At 39.6% G+C, this 15496-nt stretch overlaps 1 protein-coding gene across 5 annotated transcripts in view; it reads left to right on the forward strand.

Annotated features, from left to right (window-relative positions):
* The window catches only part of slmapa (sarcolemma associated protein a), an 89819-nt gene that overhangs the window by 67809 nt on the left and 6514 nt on the right, over window positions 1-15496 (forward strand). For 4 of the 5 annotated variants that reach the window (XM_080890590.1, XM_080890592.1, XM_080890593.1 and 1 more), the window contains 10 exons: window positions 65-136; window positions 406-486; window positions 889-948; window positions 1714-1839; window positions 2072-2146; window positions 2241-2341; window positions 3984-4188; window positions 4283-4400; window positions 10328-10499; window positions 11381-11515. In XM_080890590.1, coding sequence (XP_080746716.1) covers window positions 65-136; window positions 406-486; window positions 889-948; window positions 1714-1839; window positions 2072-2146; window positions 2241-2341; window positions 3984-4188; window positions 4283-4400; window positions 10328-10499; window positions 11381-11515 — 1145 coding nt within the window. Of the gene's footprint in view, window positions 1-64; window positions 137-405; window positions 487-888; window positions 949-1713; window positions 1840-2071; window positions 2147-2240; window positions 2342-3983; window positions 4189-4282; window positions 4401-10327; window positions 10500-11380; window positions 11516-13266; window positions 13355-15496 lie in introns of all 5 variants that reach the window. The other variant, XM_080890591.1, reaches the window with a different exon arrangement.

Here is a 15496-nt window from a genome sequence, read left to right on the forward strand (position 1 = left end):
GCTAAATGGATTGCTGTTTTTTAAAACCTGAACTGAAATTTTCACCCTGATGTTTCTGTTGAAGTGATGGACGCCCACTTACAGAACAACCAGACGGCGGGAGATGACATCCTGACCAGCCCTGATCGACTCAAAGGTAGAGAACACACCAGAGTTAGAAATTAGGTTTTATGATATTGTTTTATTTTTTTTAAATGTTCAGTTTTAATGATCCCAAAATTACATTTGATTTAAGTAGAAGTATAAATCTACCTGAACACTGTGCATGTGTTCCAGCTGATTAAAGTAATTTATTGGTTTTGAATTTGATGGCACGAGTAAATGTTGACTGTCAAGTGATTACACTGTAGTTTTTTAGTTAGTCCTGGCTGATGTGCATGTTTGTTTTCGTGTGTACGTCCACAGGGAATCAGATGGATGCCAAAGAGTCAGACATGTCCGACACTCTGAGTCCCAGCAAAGACCGCAGCAGTGACGACACGTCAGGTCAGTGAAAACACCCATACATTCTTGCTCATCGGTTTAAGTCTAATTTTGGCAATTCCAAAATTTGTCTTGTGTTTTCTCAGTTTTACTGGAAAGGTTTTTCTTTTCCACCTAATTTCGAATAGCGTTGACATCTGTTTAAAGTTTAGCTGTTCTGTCTCACACTGTCTGCTCTTCAATCTTTAATTAATCATAGAGTAGCTTTACAAATTACTGAGAATGTTTAGATTTTTTCCTGAGGGTCATAAATGAGTTGCCTGAAAGAGATTTGTGTTATGTATCTTTTAAAATCGCTTGTTCTCTCTAGCAGTTTATTATGTCAGTATCTGATTCGCCTTGAAACTGCTGGAGTATAGATCCTAAAGCAGCCACAGGAGTTTTACGCGTTTTTGTGTGTTTCAGATGGAAACATGAACGACCAAGAGCTGAATGAACCCCAGAACAGAGTAGCTCTGCTCAAAGGTAACTGTGGCCGTGCACCTGTGATCATAAACCCCAAAACACCGGGCCGCCCAGTTTGATTATTGTATTTAACTGACCATTAGGAAGATGTTCAGCTGTGCTGGTCCCTGAAGGGCCTGGTGTTTTTTCCATTTTAGAGTTTGTGTCTACAGACTGTATAAAAGGCGGATGAAGCGAAGCCTGAAGTGCCTTAAACTCTCACCCCTGCTAATGGCCAGCAGGGGGTGCCTTTGGGTGCAATAAGAAGTCTAGGTGTATTAAATATGAGTGGGGGAAAAAGGCCTCATTGCCATGACCTGTGACCTCAGTAAACTATTTCCTGCAGTTTGTGGTCTCAGGCGATATTTTAAATAAGCGCATTTTTTAAAGCTGGGATTGCATTTACTTATGTCTAATATACACATGTAAATCTGAATAACTGAACCAGGACGTCATAGCAACTTCATCCGTCTTTTCAATAAAATATCTACTAGCTACTATCTAGTCAGCTGGACACCCCCCACCGCCCCCACCCACTACACTCCTGACTGACTGAATAAAATAGTCCAGTCAGTTATGTTCAGTAAGTTGATATCCACACTGCCACCGTGTGCTCAGTCATTTATTCATATATGTATTTATTGAACAGTGAAGAAGTTAAGTCTGGAAAGTTCCTGTTTTTTGAATAAAAATACAGATAATTTGTAGACCCTGACTTTGTCATTGAATAATAATAATAATAATAATAAATAATGTACTTAACATTTTGTATGTGTCTGTGGTTAGATGAGCTACATCGGGCCGGTCTAGAGCCTGGAGACACGGAGCAGGTCATCCACCATCTCCACAGAGAGCTTCTGGAGGCCCAAGAATTAGCCAACACCGGCAAGCAGAAATGTCTAGAGCTACAAGGTAACAGTGTTCTCACAATGCTGTGGATTATATTTTATAATTAGAATTTTAATTATAATTAATAGCTCGCAAACTTTGTTTGAATTAAAGTTTACCTCATACATTTTTACTACAGTATTGTTGAGTTTGTGAGATTACAGTTCTTGCCCTGCATCGCTTCAATTATACGTTGCATGAAAATATAAAAGAACAGTGGTATAAACATAATGACTGTGTGACTCTTGGTGTGCAGCTCTGTTGGAGGAGGAGAGGAGGAGTAACTCTCAGCTGACTGAGGAGTCGACCAAACAGATCCAGTTCTTGCAGAGTGAGTGAATACAGAGAAAAATATGTACTATAGATTTGTATCAATAAGTATTTAGCTGCCACATCTCACTTCCTATGTGCTTGTGTGTTTTTAGCTCAGCTTGGGAAGCTTCAGGCTGACATGGAGGCACTGAGGGAGCAGAGGGAGAGCACCATCTGTAGCACCAGAGAGGAGCTTTACTCTGCCCAGGAGGAGGTACCTCTTCACCTACTGTTGCTTCCAGTTCTTCATCATAACTCTTCCTTACTTCTCTTCCATTCTGTCTTGAAACCTCTCTTGGCTAATGTGTAACATGTCAGACTCTTCATGGACTCCAGGGTTTGAGTGGGTCATTAATAACCCTTTAAAAGTTGAAATTGCTAATAACAGCTTAAAAAAACCTAACTAAAAAAACTGAACTAAAACTAATAAAAGGGAAAATTTTAATTAACTGAAATAAGACAACAAACTGAAACAACATTGTGTGCAATTAAAAATATTCAGGGAATGTCTTTGGGTTTACTCAGTCTGGTTACATTTTTTTAACACACAAGTCCTCAGGAGGTTTTAGTGCATCTTACTAGGGGTGCAACGATACACAAAATTCACTGTTCAGTTCAATACTTTGGTGTCACACTCCGATACAATTTTTTTTTTAATTTGTCATTTATTGAAATTATAAATATATATTTTAACTCAAAAGTACAGTTTTTAAATTTAATGCTGAAACAACAAAATAATTAAAAAAAAATCTATCTGATTGAGGAATCACTCATCTTTGGAAAAGAGAGTTTATTACAGAGAAATGGCTCTTTCCAAAATAAAAGCTATACTATACTCTTCTTCCGGGGTATATTCTCAGCAGCATATTAAACATATCAGGTCCCCATAAGGTGCTAACGGCTGTCTAAATGACTCGGGTAAAGTTTGTAGCATGCGTGCTTGTTGTTTTTGTCTGCTTCCAATTTGCACTAGGATGATGTCGGTGTAAATGTGCAGTCATATTCGTTGTGTTCCCACTAGTGCTGTCAGTGTTAATCTCGTTAAAATGACATTAACGCCATAACGCAGCAAATCTCCGTTAACAAGTTACCGCAGATCGCCCCGTGCGTGGGGCTGGACGGCGTCAACACGTTAACAAGCTAACTGCGCTAACGCACTAGTTCCCACCAATGTAATTGAGCATTGCGTGGCACATCCAACATACTGTTTTACTTTTGTCCATGACTCGCTTACCATCAGGGTCATACTTCACATGAAGACCAAAATAGTTCCAAACGCCAAATCTGAATGAGGGTGGGGGAGGTTCAATTTGCCATGTTGCAACGAGCTTAATTTTTGTCTTGCTAGCTTGTGCTGCGCTCAGTGGATCTGCGCTCGACAGTGCAGCCTAGGCAGAGTAGTCGAACGCAGATCCACTGAGCGCTCAACACAGACAGCATCGTCAGAAGAAAAGTTGATAAAAGAAATAAAAAATTTGTATTGTTCAATATCGATACAAGTATCGTTGCACCCCTACATCTTACATCTTGCCTGAGGAAATATTTTTAAAAATATTTTCTTTTGAAATCATTGTAATAATAACAAACATTGAAACTAATAAAAATGAAATTGTAACTAGACATTCTTGTTTTAAAAATGACAAATAGTAAACAATGTGACATTGTTCGCTCATAGTCCTTTCTAAGTTTATAAAAAACATTATAAGGATTTGTTTGTTTGTTTAAATGAGTCAGGAACCCTGGAGTCTCTGTCACTCATTCTTCGTTATGCAAAAAGCCTCCCTGTTTGTCAGTTTGCACCAAATTGTAGTCTCATGAGAAAGTGACCGAACCACCGATTGTGTTTTTGCTCTCAGATTCTTGTCCTGCGACACGCTATGGAGGCGGCCACGGCGGAGCGGGAGCGTGAGATCACTGTCCTGCAGGCAGACCTGGTCAGTGTGCGCTCCGAGCTAGAGCACTGGAGGAACACAGCCGCCAAATACGAGGAGGAGATCGCCCGGCTGCAGGAGGCCTTCACGCAGCAGGAACAGCAGCAGACTGCTGCCAGCGAGCTGCAGGGTGAGCACTGCCTGCATGTTTGTCTGAGGCTGTCTGTTCATGTCTTTGAATCACTACTAATCATAACTGTGCATCCTCTGTCTCGCTGCCACAGTGGAGTGCACTGCATTGCACCAGCGGTGTACGTGTTTGCAGCAGGACTGTGATGGCCTGAGAGCTGAGAGGAAAACACTCACAGAAAAACTGCACCGCCTGGAGGCTGAGCTGAGCAGGTACACACACATTGCTTTAAATTTTTTTATCTGAATCCACTGTTTTATTTTATTTTATTTATTTTACTATACTGCAGTGCTGTCAGAATTATACAAGATCACATTTAATTATTTGTCAAAAAAAGATCCACACAGCTATAAACCATTTTGAATATAGCGTTACTAAATAAACACCACTTTGAAACTTATATTCTCTTAACTGGATCTCAAGCTGAGAGTCTCGAAACCTGGAACATATCAAACTTTGTTAGGTGGACGTTAAAGTCTTTTGACAGGCGTGATCGAGTTGATGAATTCTGGCCCAGGACGGCTCTCGGGAGCAGTGCCAAGTCGACAGATCAGGTTCAGAGTTTGGATTCAGCATTAAAGGGCAGGCTGAGGGTGAGACTGACAGAAGGAAACATGGTGTCCAGCTGATTCAGGCAGAGAAAGACGAGGAGATGACAGCTGACTGACAGCTCACTGAGACTATCTGCCAGATTTGTTCTCCACTGAGAGAAAACACTGCTGCATGTTCTCACCACAACCACGTCCTCAGCAGGATTTTATCTGCGCTTCAGCTACAATTTTTTTTTTTTACTAGTTTACAATAAACTGTACACATCTTTTGACTTTCTACAAAGAGATGAATGCACTTTGGACATGGACGATTCTTATCCGGCATATTGACAGCTGAGGTAAACAGTGAACTGACAGCCTACCCAGATAGCAAAAACCTCCAAGCTGGATCCAGTTCGGAGTCACTTTGCTGTCTGAGTACACTCACTACAGATGAAAGGTGGTCAGAGCTTTTGAGGTAATTCAAAGGATAAAAAAATAGGATACTGCAAGATAGTTACACACCCATCTGTTTTGTATTTCCTGGTTTATTACTGTTGTTGATATTATTCAAAAAAGTTCAGGTCGAATGTACAAAAAACGTTTTCTTGTAAACAAACAGTAAACATCCATTATGGGCTAATCTAATATAAATGTTTTTTGATCTTTTGACTGAATGAATCACATTATTCCTACAACAGCCACCTCAGCAGGAATGATCCGGTTGATTTGGGAGGAGTAAGCAAACAATTTGAACTGACTGAAATCTATGGACAACTAGCTTTGAAATCTTACACACTGTAACTTTAAAGTTTAAAAAGGAATTTATTTAGATTTATTTAGTTGTTATGGAAGATAAATGACCTGTAGAGTCAGAACCATGTTTTGTACCAGCCTGTAAACAGGTTTATTTCTGCTCTAAAGTTGGAAATCCCTTTTGGAACCAGCCTCAAGTGGCTGTTAGAGGAACTGCAGTATTTGGGACTACTTTGTTGGCTTACTTTTTTATTAAGGTCTAGTGTAGTTATGTTTGTAATTGCAAGCTCGACATATATTTTAACTACAGTTGCACTCAGAAGTAATCAAGCATTTTTTTTCTCCTGTGTTTTAAAGTTATCAAATCCCAGGAGAAGACTGAAAACCACTTTAAAGAGATCTCACTAATGAGAGTTGTCAGCATTTCCAAAGTTTGATTTTGCTGTTTGTGGATCAATTTCTGCATTTGAACTCTTTCTGATGACATTTAGGGAAACAAGTCAGAGTGTTTTTTAATGTTGTGACATTTTGTTGCAGCATTTACATAAACAAGCTAAATACAGAAATCACTGTTTACAGTACCAGTCGAAGGATTTGATCCACATGTTGGACAGAAGGTTTTCAAAACTATAAACACATGTATAAACTCCATGTTCCAGTTTATGTTGCATGTAGCTCTATAAGCAGAAAATTATATTGGAGAGCTACGTCAAAAGGAATTTACCAGTATAAATTCCAGTAAAATGTTCTATCAGATCAAAATCTTCGCTGTCAATAAAAGAATTCCCGTCAGCACATAATTTTCCATATCATAATGCATTTGTAAGATGGATGAGGTCAGTCAGTGCCGAGACACACTGAGGACTTGGCCAAAAACATACCCCTAGTCTATTTTTGATGGATGGTGCACCAAGCTGCATAGTGCAGATAAGCAGGACAGGAAGCCAGACACAGAGAAAGCATACAGTTTGGTCATTTGTATGAACCAGGCACTCATCTGTTTACCAGCAGTGATGGTGAACACATGACTATTGAGAAGACACGACTATTTGTTAACATTAAGTCTCACTCTTCATAATAAAAAAGGGAAATGCAATGTTTGTGCCTTTTTTTGCTAAAATTATTTTTAAAAATGTTGTACATCATGTGTAAGGTATCCCAGTTACACACAATGATTTATATATTTTTTGTTTTATAATGGCGTCTGGACAGAGTACAAAGTAATCTCTCTCAGTATTCCTACAGAGGTGCACTTTTTTACTACCATTGGATCTACATGATACTAATAAAATCACAGCTTTAATTGTGACCACAGAAGCCCCGCAAAGGGTGTTTAAATCATTTGTCTATAAGACACAGCCAATTATGTATGGAACGCCAGGACTGCCATAATGAATTAATTAAATACACCATTAAATAATTAATTAAATGTGGCAATAATTAATTAAAATTGGAATTAATTAATTAAATAAATAGTTATGACACATGTAATTAATTAATTATTGACACATTTAATTAATTATTTATGTATTTCACATTTTAATTAATTATTGACACATTTCATTAATTATTGACACATTTAATTAATTATTTAATGATATATTTATTTATTTCATTTTGGCAGTCCTGACGCCTGGCTCTCGTCATGAAATAATTTTATCTGTCAGCCTCACCCATCAAACTCAGGGGGCGGGGTTAACGCTGCCCATGCAGCTTCTCTAACATTTGATTGGTTGCCGTGCAAAGTAAGTCAAAACAGGTCGATCCTAGAAAATCGATTGCTTGTGTAGACTTGGGGCAGCCAGTTATCCCAGAATGCAGATCAAATCACAAGCAGCAATGGTGGTGGTGTAGTTTTAAAATACCCCGTTTTTCTGTCACCAGCTACACTTTTAACAGTGTTTTAGCCGCGAATGTCGCGACATATGTCTGGTCAGGTTGTCAACATAGAACATGTTTGCAAAAGTGCTCAGATGTTTTCAGAGATTTCACTAGCTCTGCTAACAGTTAGCATGCAGAGTGCACCGAGGGGGTTACGTTAACCGGTTTGTTTACATATTCCACTCTCCGTGTTCCACATGTTGCATTCGCAGATTCTCATTTTCACCGAACGATCGTCTCTTTCCGCCTGGTCTTGTGTCTCTGTGCTTCTGTAACATAAAGAACGAGCTGACATTTTTCTCACGAAACCAGCGATCAGCTCAACAGACCCTCAGTTTACCTGCATGCATCCTCCTCCTCATCTGTCAGCTGTTTAACACCTGCTGCTAATTCAAGAAACACGCCTAGTTACCTGGTGATAGTCACAGTTTAACTGGGCAGCCGGTGCTCGATATAACGCAATGTCAGCGCATTTTTCTGCACAAGATAAGTAAATATAGTGTTTTCCCCGAGCGCAGAGCTGCTGGAGCTCGTTTCCTTACAGAGCACTTTATAGGCGAACAGCTTTATCAGCGGCTGATGTCCAATCACCGGCACACAGCTTTCAAACCTCAGCTGAGTTTTAGCTCTCAGTGGTTAAACGCTGGACTTCATTCACTCAGGTTCTGTCTGTCGGGTCACGTTTACTTCGCTGTTTTATTTACAACTGAGCAAATCGGTTTGGCTGAGGTTAAAGTTACGTTTCATAACTGCATAGTTTCACAGACGTTTAATGGTTCACTGGCACATGTGTTAGACTGAACTATCATCTAAATATCATCTGTTTTTTAATAGTTATTCAACTGTATTCTAAGCACCAGCTGTCTGTTAGAATGTGATTTTTTTTTCTCTGTTGGCAGAGGTATAAAAATGCGCAGGAAAATCTGACATGCATGGCGAACTTCACCGACGATATTTAGGGAGGAATAAACACACATCAAACATAAATGAACCATTTGTCTGTCTCCATAATTGAGAGCATTTTCTCTTCTTATGTCAACACTCTCTCTCTTTTTTTTTCTTTTTTTTTGCTTTTTCGGTCATGTTATGTTTACCTGTCAAAGGCTTGTTACAAACTATGAAACACATTGTGCAGACTTCTGGATGTTAGAAGAAAACTAATACTGCTCATGAATGAGACTAAAGGCAGGAAGGTGTCCTTTAAAACTAAACATGTTAATAGGACCTCCCTGTTTATATCATAGTTTATGATATAGCACGTGTATTTCAGTAATAGCCTGCTGAGGCCACTATACGTGCTGGCCTCATATCAAATGTGAAGGCAGACTGAGTCTATGTTTGACGTTTTTTATATCTAATCTTCCTTTTCAAACATTTAAACAGCAGCGAGTCTGCAGCTGAGGGAATACAAATTCAAATTGTCGGAACAGGTTTGCTCGTTTCTTGGATTCATTTGGTGATTTATTAAATGTATAACTGTTATTCTAATCTGCTGCTGAGTCTCTTACACTTTTCTTTATGCTGTATATTTTCACGTCTCTGGAATAGTTGGCAGTTAGATAGTCAGCTGGGAAACTTTGTGTTAACTCATGGAGCTGAGGATATCGTGGATGTGCTGACCTCGCTGCGTGGTGTACAGAGCGAGGTCAGCATGATTAATATTCACAATAAAAATATTAGCCGAACATCATGAAGTCTGTATGTGTTTCATAGTGTCGAACAACCTTTGTACAGTTAAAGCCAGCAGTTACTACATGACGGAAACACCAACGTTATCTCTTTTATGTGTTTATACACAGGTCACGCTGATTACTGAACAAAAACCCAAAGATCAGATGTTAAACAGATTTATTTGCTCTCTCTCCTCCTTAAACATGTTTTTAATGTTATAATTCAGAATTGGCGACTGAAACACGTAGGACACATAAGAACATCAGGAAATAAAACATCGATAAATATAACCTCAGTAAAAGAAGTCAGCGGGGGTTACTACAGCTGTGTACCGGGGCCTGCGCTTTGTCGGTGGGATTGCTTGCGAGGCGAGCGGGTCTATCCCACGCTTTGCCGTGAGACTGGGCAGACATCTCCGAAATCATCGAAACACTTTTGCAAAGAGGCTGTATCTTGACAAACCGACCAGACACATGAAGATTAAACCACTACATTCTCGGCTAAAAAAATATTAAAACGGTATTTGGTAACACACAAACAGGGTTTTTCAAAGCTCAGTTCTGTTAGCTTCCACATGCCGGTTGTTGTGTGCTAGAAACAATGGCCACCAGGCCAAAGCAATGGTTTTGACTCGATCAGCGTTAACCCCGCCCCCTGAGTTTGATGGGTGAGGCTGACAGATAAAATTATTTCATGATGAGAGCCAGGCGTCAGGACTGCCAAAATGAAATAAATAAATATATCATTAAATAATTAATTAAATGTGTCAATAATTAATGAAATGTGTCAATAATTAATTAAAATGTGAAATACATAAATAATTAATTAAATGTGTCAATAATTAATTAATTAAATGTGTCAATAATTAATTAATTAAATGTGTCAATAATTAATTAAAATGTGAAATACATAAATAATTAATTACATGTGTCATAACTATTTATTTAATTAATTAATTCCAATTTTAATTAATTATTGCCACATTTAATTAATTATTTAATGGTGTATTTAATTAATTCATTATGGCAGTCCTGGCGTTCCATAATTATGGGGGGAAAAAAGCTGGTCTAAATAGAGAGAAGCTAAAACAGCTTGTTTCAGACCAGATAAATTGAGGGCCTGCGCCAAGGCAAGTATAAATGACTCCAGAGTACAGTAAAAAAAAAAAAACCGAGCCTGAAATGAGTCTCATAAGTCTTCAATAAGGTCACAGCATCGCAAATCCTTCGAGAGTTTCTAACATTGTTGAGAAACGTAGTGGAGTGATTACTGAGTCGAGGTGTGATTTGGTGTGTTTGCAGCACCAGGGAGAAGAGTCTGGTCCTCAGCAGCAGTCTGGAGTCTCTGGAGAAGAGGGAGGAGGTTTTGCAGGACAAACTGGGTTCTCTGGAGAATCAGCACCTGCAGGACGCGAGCAGGCTAAAGAGCCAGCTGGACCAGGCCCAGGCCCACACACACACACTGCAGAAAGAGGTACGCACACAGAATGGGATTTAAGAAAAATAAAAATAAAACACAGAAAACGCCAGGTGAGAAACAACAGAACAAATGGAAGAGATGAAAAATAAAAGTTGGAAATGGATCAATGAGTCTTTTGATAAATCCAGAGAGACTTAAGTCAGCATGAGTGAAGGTGGTTGAGCAGATGCCTAAGGCAGATGTGAATAAAGAGAGGAAACCACACTGGGGTTCTCAGAGAAATAAAATAAAATGTACCAAAATCTCCACAGTGGGGGAAATGCATACAAGCAGCAGCCTGAATGAATTTTTGAGCTCTTTTATTTAAACCCCCCAAAAAGGTTTCAGCTAAAAAGAACTTTAAGATAGACAAACAGCTACACAAGCAAGCTGCAGTCAGTATCTGTTCAGTGGAGCACATCAAGTGACATTAATTGACAAGTTGGTGATTTATTGATTATATGTTTGCTTTGGGTAATTGAAAGTTGTAAAAAATGAAGGAAAAACATCAATCTCGGCATTACCAAAATGCATTAGCAAAATGATAATAACTCAGCAGGTCAATAGTGTTTGTCAGATAGTTGTATAAAAAGTCCAGTGTTTGTCGACTGAGTTATTGGTAACAGCAGCTAGTGAGCTTTTGTAAATGTGGCACTTGGTGGATTCTCCATCAGTTTTAAAGGGGCCTGTTATTCTTTTCTGGCAGTTTTTTTTCTATTCTTGGATCTGTATGATGTCACAAGGAGAAAGGGATATCCCAAAGAGGTTAACTTTACCTGGAAGTGAACCCTTTATGCAAATGGACATAGAAATGACAGTGGTCATAGAAATAACAGTGGCCTGTGTGTGTGTGTGTCTGTCTGTCTGTCTGTCTGTCTGTCTGTCTGTCTCTGCAGTATGAAGACACACAGTCCCAGCTATCTGATCTCCGTCAGCGTTATGAGAGAACAGAGCAGGAGAAGCTGAACATCCACCAGGAGCTGGAGCAGTGCAGGAGCAGCCTCAAGCTGCTGCAGGACAAGTCCAGCTCTGTGAGTGCCCACACCAACACTCTTTGTTCCTTTATGATAAAAAACACAGACTTGTGCTTGGACTGTTTTTTTGTAATCTATGTTTGCTCAGCTTTAAGTTTTACCATAATTTATTTTTGCTTTAAGGTTGCTTTTTATGCAGGTGAAGCTGCATTTTTATCCTGACCTGTGAGAAATGTCACACAGCGTTAGTGTTGTCTAATGGCCAATAACATCTTTGTTGAAAGTAGAAATGCTCATAATGCCAAATAATAACTGGTGAGGTAACAAAATAACATTTAAATTGTGATTTTTAACTGAATTCATGCAGCTCTGTGAACACATTCAAAGCAGTTGTGTTTTTTTGTTTTGTTTTTTTAAACTGACTCCTCTAGCCAAGGTGACATGTGACCTCACCGTCTCTCCTGGTTTATATCCTGTTCTGATAAATAAGCTGATGGATAAAAACTCTTGGAAACATTAATCAGAAAATCAGTGAGGCGGAGCAGCCTACTCTGTACCCCCACCCCCCTTCTTTTCTTCCTTTCCTCCTCCCTCAGCTCTTAAAACACGATATATCTAAAGGCCAATTTCTCTTCATTACAACCTTGTAATTTTGCCTCTTTAGTTTTTTTGGTAATAATAATGTTGCAATATCTGAGATCTGGGAACACGAAGGCCACACTAGAAAGTCTCATTGTTTCTGTTTTTTTATTTTATGTATTTTTTGATACAGTCTACAATTGATATCTATTATAAAAAAAATAAATAAATAAATCCACCATTGCTGTATGTTAAGTGAACTGATTCTCTCCTGTCCCACTTTTCTTTCATGGTCTTCTCCAATTCTCATTATCCTCACAGTGCATCGTCTTTGGGTGTTGCATGGACTAAACTGCTAGTGGTCTGTAGCTGATACAGTGTGGATAATGGAATGTGACGATTGGTTTGGAAGGTCTTCCACTACTTTTTGCTGGACCTTGCCATCCTAAATTAGGTTAACTATTGATCTAATGATGCTTATAAACTGGGTTGTAACATAATTGGGGGCTTGTCCAAGACCAGTTTAATTCTTTTGTGGAGACTAAAATGCAGGATGAGTGAAGTTTCATTTGAGATATCTCCAGATAGAAATCATTTTTTATTCAACTAGGCAGATTAAAACAAAACTCCAGATTTGATTGATTTATTTGGAAGGAAAGATGAATGGCACTGATGTGAGCTAAAAGTGTTTTTGGAAATGTCCATCAGGGTTACAAAAGATTTTCTAGACAAAAGTATTTGTATCTCATTTCACTGTGTTCCCAGATCTCATTAACCACTGTTTGCATTAATTAGCACTGATAGCAATGGAGCAAATAAGAACCTGATTATAAAAAAACTAGAGTTACCCTCTCTTCACTCAGTGCATTTCTGTTAGGCTTCTTTGTATGAACCGGTGTCCGTCGTGCTGTAAAGATCAGATTGAAACCAGCTGACAGACGGCAGCTGGAGGAGATCTGTTCCTGCTGCAGAAAAGTGTTGCTGTTTTAAAAGAGCCTGGTGACGGATGGCTGCTCCTCCGTGGTGATTGTGAATGTGGCTGCTGAATGTGTAGAAATGTTGGTGCTGCTTTGTAGAAAACGGCTGATTGGATACAAACCCAAACCCCCTCTCTCCCTTTCTTCCCTCCCCCCTCGCTGTAGCTGCTCCATCCTCCATGTTGGTTTTGGTTGATTTGCTGGCTGATTTCTTCTTATCCACTCTCCCCCTCCAACCCCTCTCCCTTTTAGCCATCCATATTGCAGCCTGTCCAAGCCATATTCATGGGCCTTGTCCTGGCTCTGCTCTACTGGTGTTTCGGCCAGTTGTGGTAGAAAGGTACACACCGACATGACATCAGTCTATCTCTCTGCCGTCCTGTCTGTCTGTCTGTCTCTGATGCGTCTATCTGTTTGTCATCACTGGAAGGTGTCAGAGGCGAAAGGGTCGTTCTGATCTGTGATGAATTCAGGGTCATGAGTTTCAGCTGGAAAACTGACGTGCTGAAATTGAAAAGAAATCTCCCTCTGAGCTCAACACAGGTTTCCGCCGTGAGAGCTGATTATTTTTGAAAATAAGAACTACAGGCATTGCTGTTGAAAGTGAAAGCTCCTGTAAACGTGTCCAACACATAAATATATTATTACAATTCTTTAAGTCTAATAGAGAAGCATTGCATGACTCATGATTTTCTTATACTGGGCCTTAATGCAGAACCTAAGTGTGAATCCTGCTGTTTTAGCTCCGCCCACTTTAATTCAATTGTTTTTTGTTTGGCAGCCCCTCATAAACAAAAAGTTGGAACACTTTCTGTACCTGATATGAGGCAAATTTGTAGGTCAGTCTCTCCTTCCAAACAAGCTACCAGAAGTGCATTCCCTTTTTTTCCCCATATGTCCACACTTTTTTTTTAATGGTCATAAATTCAGTCACAAATTAACCTAAATAAGGAGGGAATGTAAGTGTAAGGAGCAGGTTATTACTGGCAAGCATCCAAATATTCCTAAACTACATCTTTCACCATTTGAATGCTAACAGCTCAGGATGATGATGTGTTGCGGTGCAGGGTGATGATACATAAAGGTAACCCAGCTGTTGAACTCTGAATTCTGATCACCAGATCGCTCTCTTCACCTCCTAAACTTCCATTTAAGACTAAGGATCATCTTAGCCATCATCATCATCATCATCATCATCACGGCGTCTGGTCCCTCGTCTTCTGATATGAGAACCACTAACTGCATGGCTGTCAGTCTGCCTGTTCGTCTGCCAGTCAGTCTCACTTCTGCTTCTGTTCTGCTGCAGCTAACATTAACACGCTCTTGGGGCTCCCTCCACCCACAGACCCTCCATTTAAAGGGAGCCTTGTACATATGCTTCATGCTCTTCACAGCAGCGGTGTTTGACCTATCGTAGCAGGGAAAAAAACGGGTAGACAAGGCTTCTTATTGTAGACTTGACATAAAAGAGGCACCTAGCTTCCAGGTCTTTAAATACAGTATGGAAGTGCAATAAACCTGTACTCTTTCTAATGACCAGCAGGGGGAGACTCCTTTGGCTGTAAAGGGATGCCCGGGTGTCTAGAAGAAATCACCCTTCAGCTCACTTGATCTACCTCAGTAAACACATTATTAAATGGAACACCATGTTTATTTTATAAATGATGGTACAATTGGAGTCAAAAGGGTGTTATAAAACAGGGCGTGTCTACTCTGTAACTGACATGTGAGCTTGCAGTGCCCCTCAGTTTTTCCATCACACCAACCCTCGCTCGACGCGTGTAGGTTCGACACAAGGTGACTCCTTAAATCTGTTCATCTGGACGTTGTGTTTTCAGAGTGAGAAATATTTTTTCACTAAATCGGAGGATTTCTTCACTCTCTGTTAACTGTAGCTTTACCCAACCTTATAAACAGTACATTTGGATAATGACCAAAACTAGCACCACTGACTAACAACCAGCTGCGAGTTCAGTTAATTGATCAATGGCCATGAGTGCCATTCTGAATGGTACTCCAGCTGTGGTTGGAGTGGCTGCAATCACTTTTTTTTAGATCACCAAAAAATGTCCTCTTTTCCCACCACTCAAACCTCAGCGTTCCTCCCTGTCCCGGATGTGCACATCCTCATTGAAAGAGTGGCCATTGGACTGTAGGTATAAATAGACTGTAGAGTCCTGGCCTGATGAAGTAGCTCTTCTGTGTTGTCCCATCTGCTTAGCCAGAGGTTGTTTGGTTTTCCCGATGTATAAAATCACGACAGTCTATAGATGGTATATAGCACTTTTCCACTCTGAGCACTCAAAGCGCTTCGCACAACTTGCCTCATTCATGCAAGCACCTTTTTTTTTATATATGTTTTTCTATGTAAGTGCTCTCTATTTAACGTTCACACACATTCATACTCTTAGCAACTTGAGGTAGTATGTTGCCCAAGGTTATTTGGAATGCAGACTATAAAAGCTAGGGATCAAACCACAAC

This window comes from Rhamphochromis sp. 'chilingali' (assembly GCF_963969265.1).
Source record: "Rhamphochromis sp. 'chilingali' genome assembly, chromosome: 9".
NCBI classification, from domain to species: domain Eukaryota; kingdom Metazoa; phylum Chordata; class Actinopteri; order Cichliformes; family Cichlidae; genus Rhamphochromis; species Rhamphochromis sp. 'chilingali'.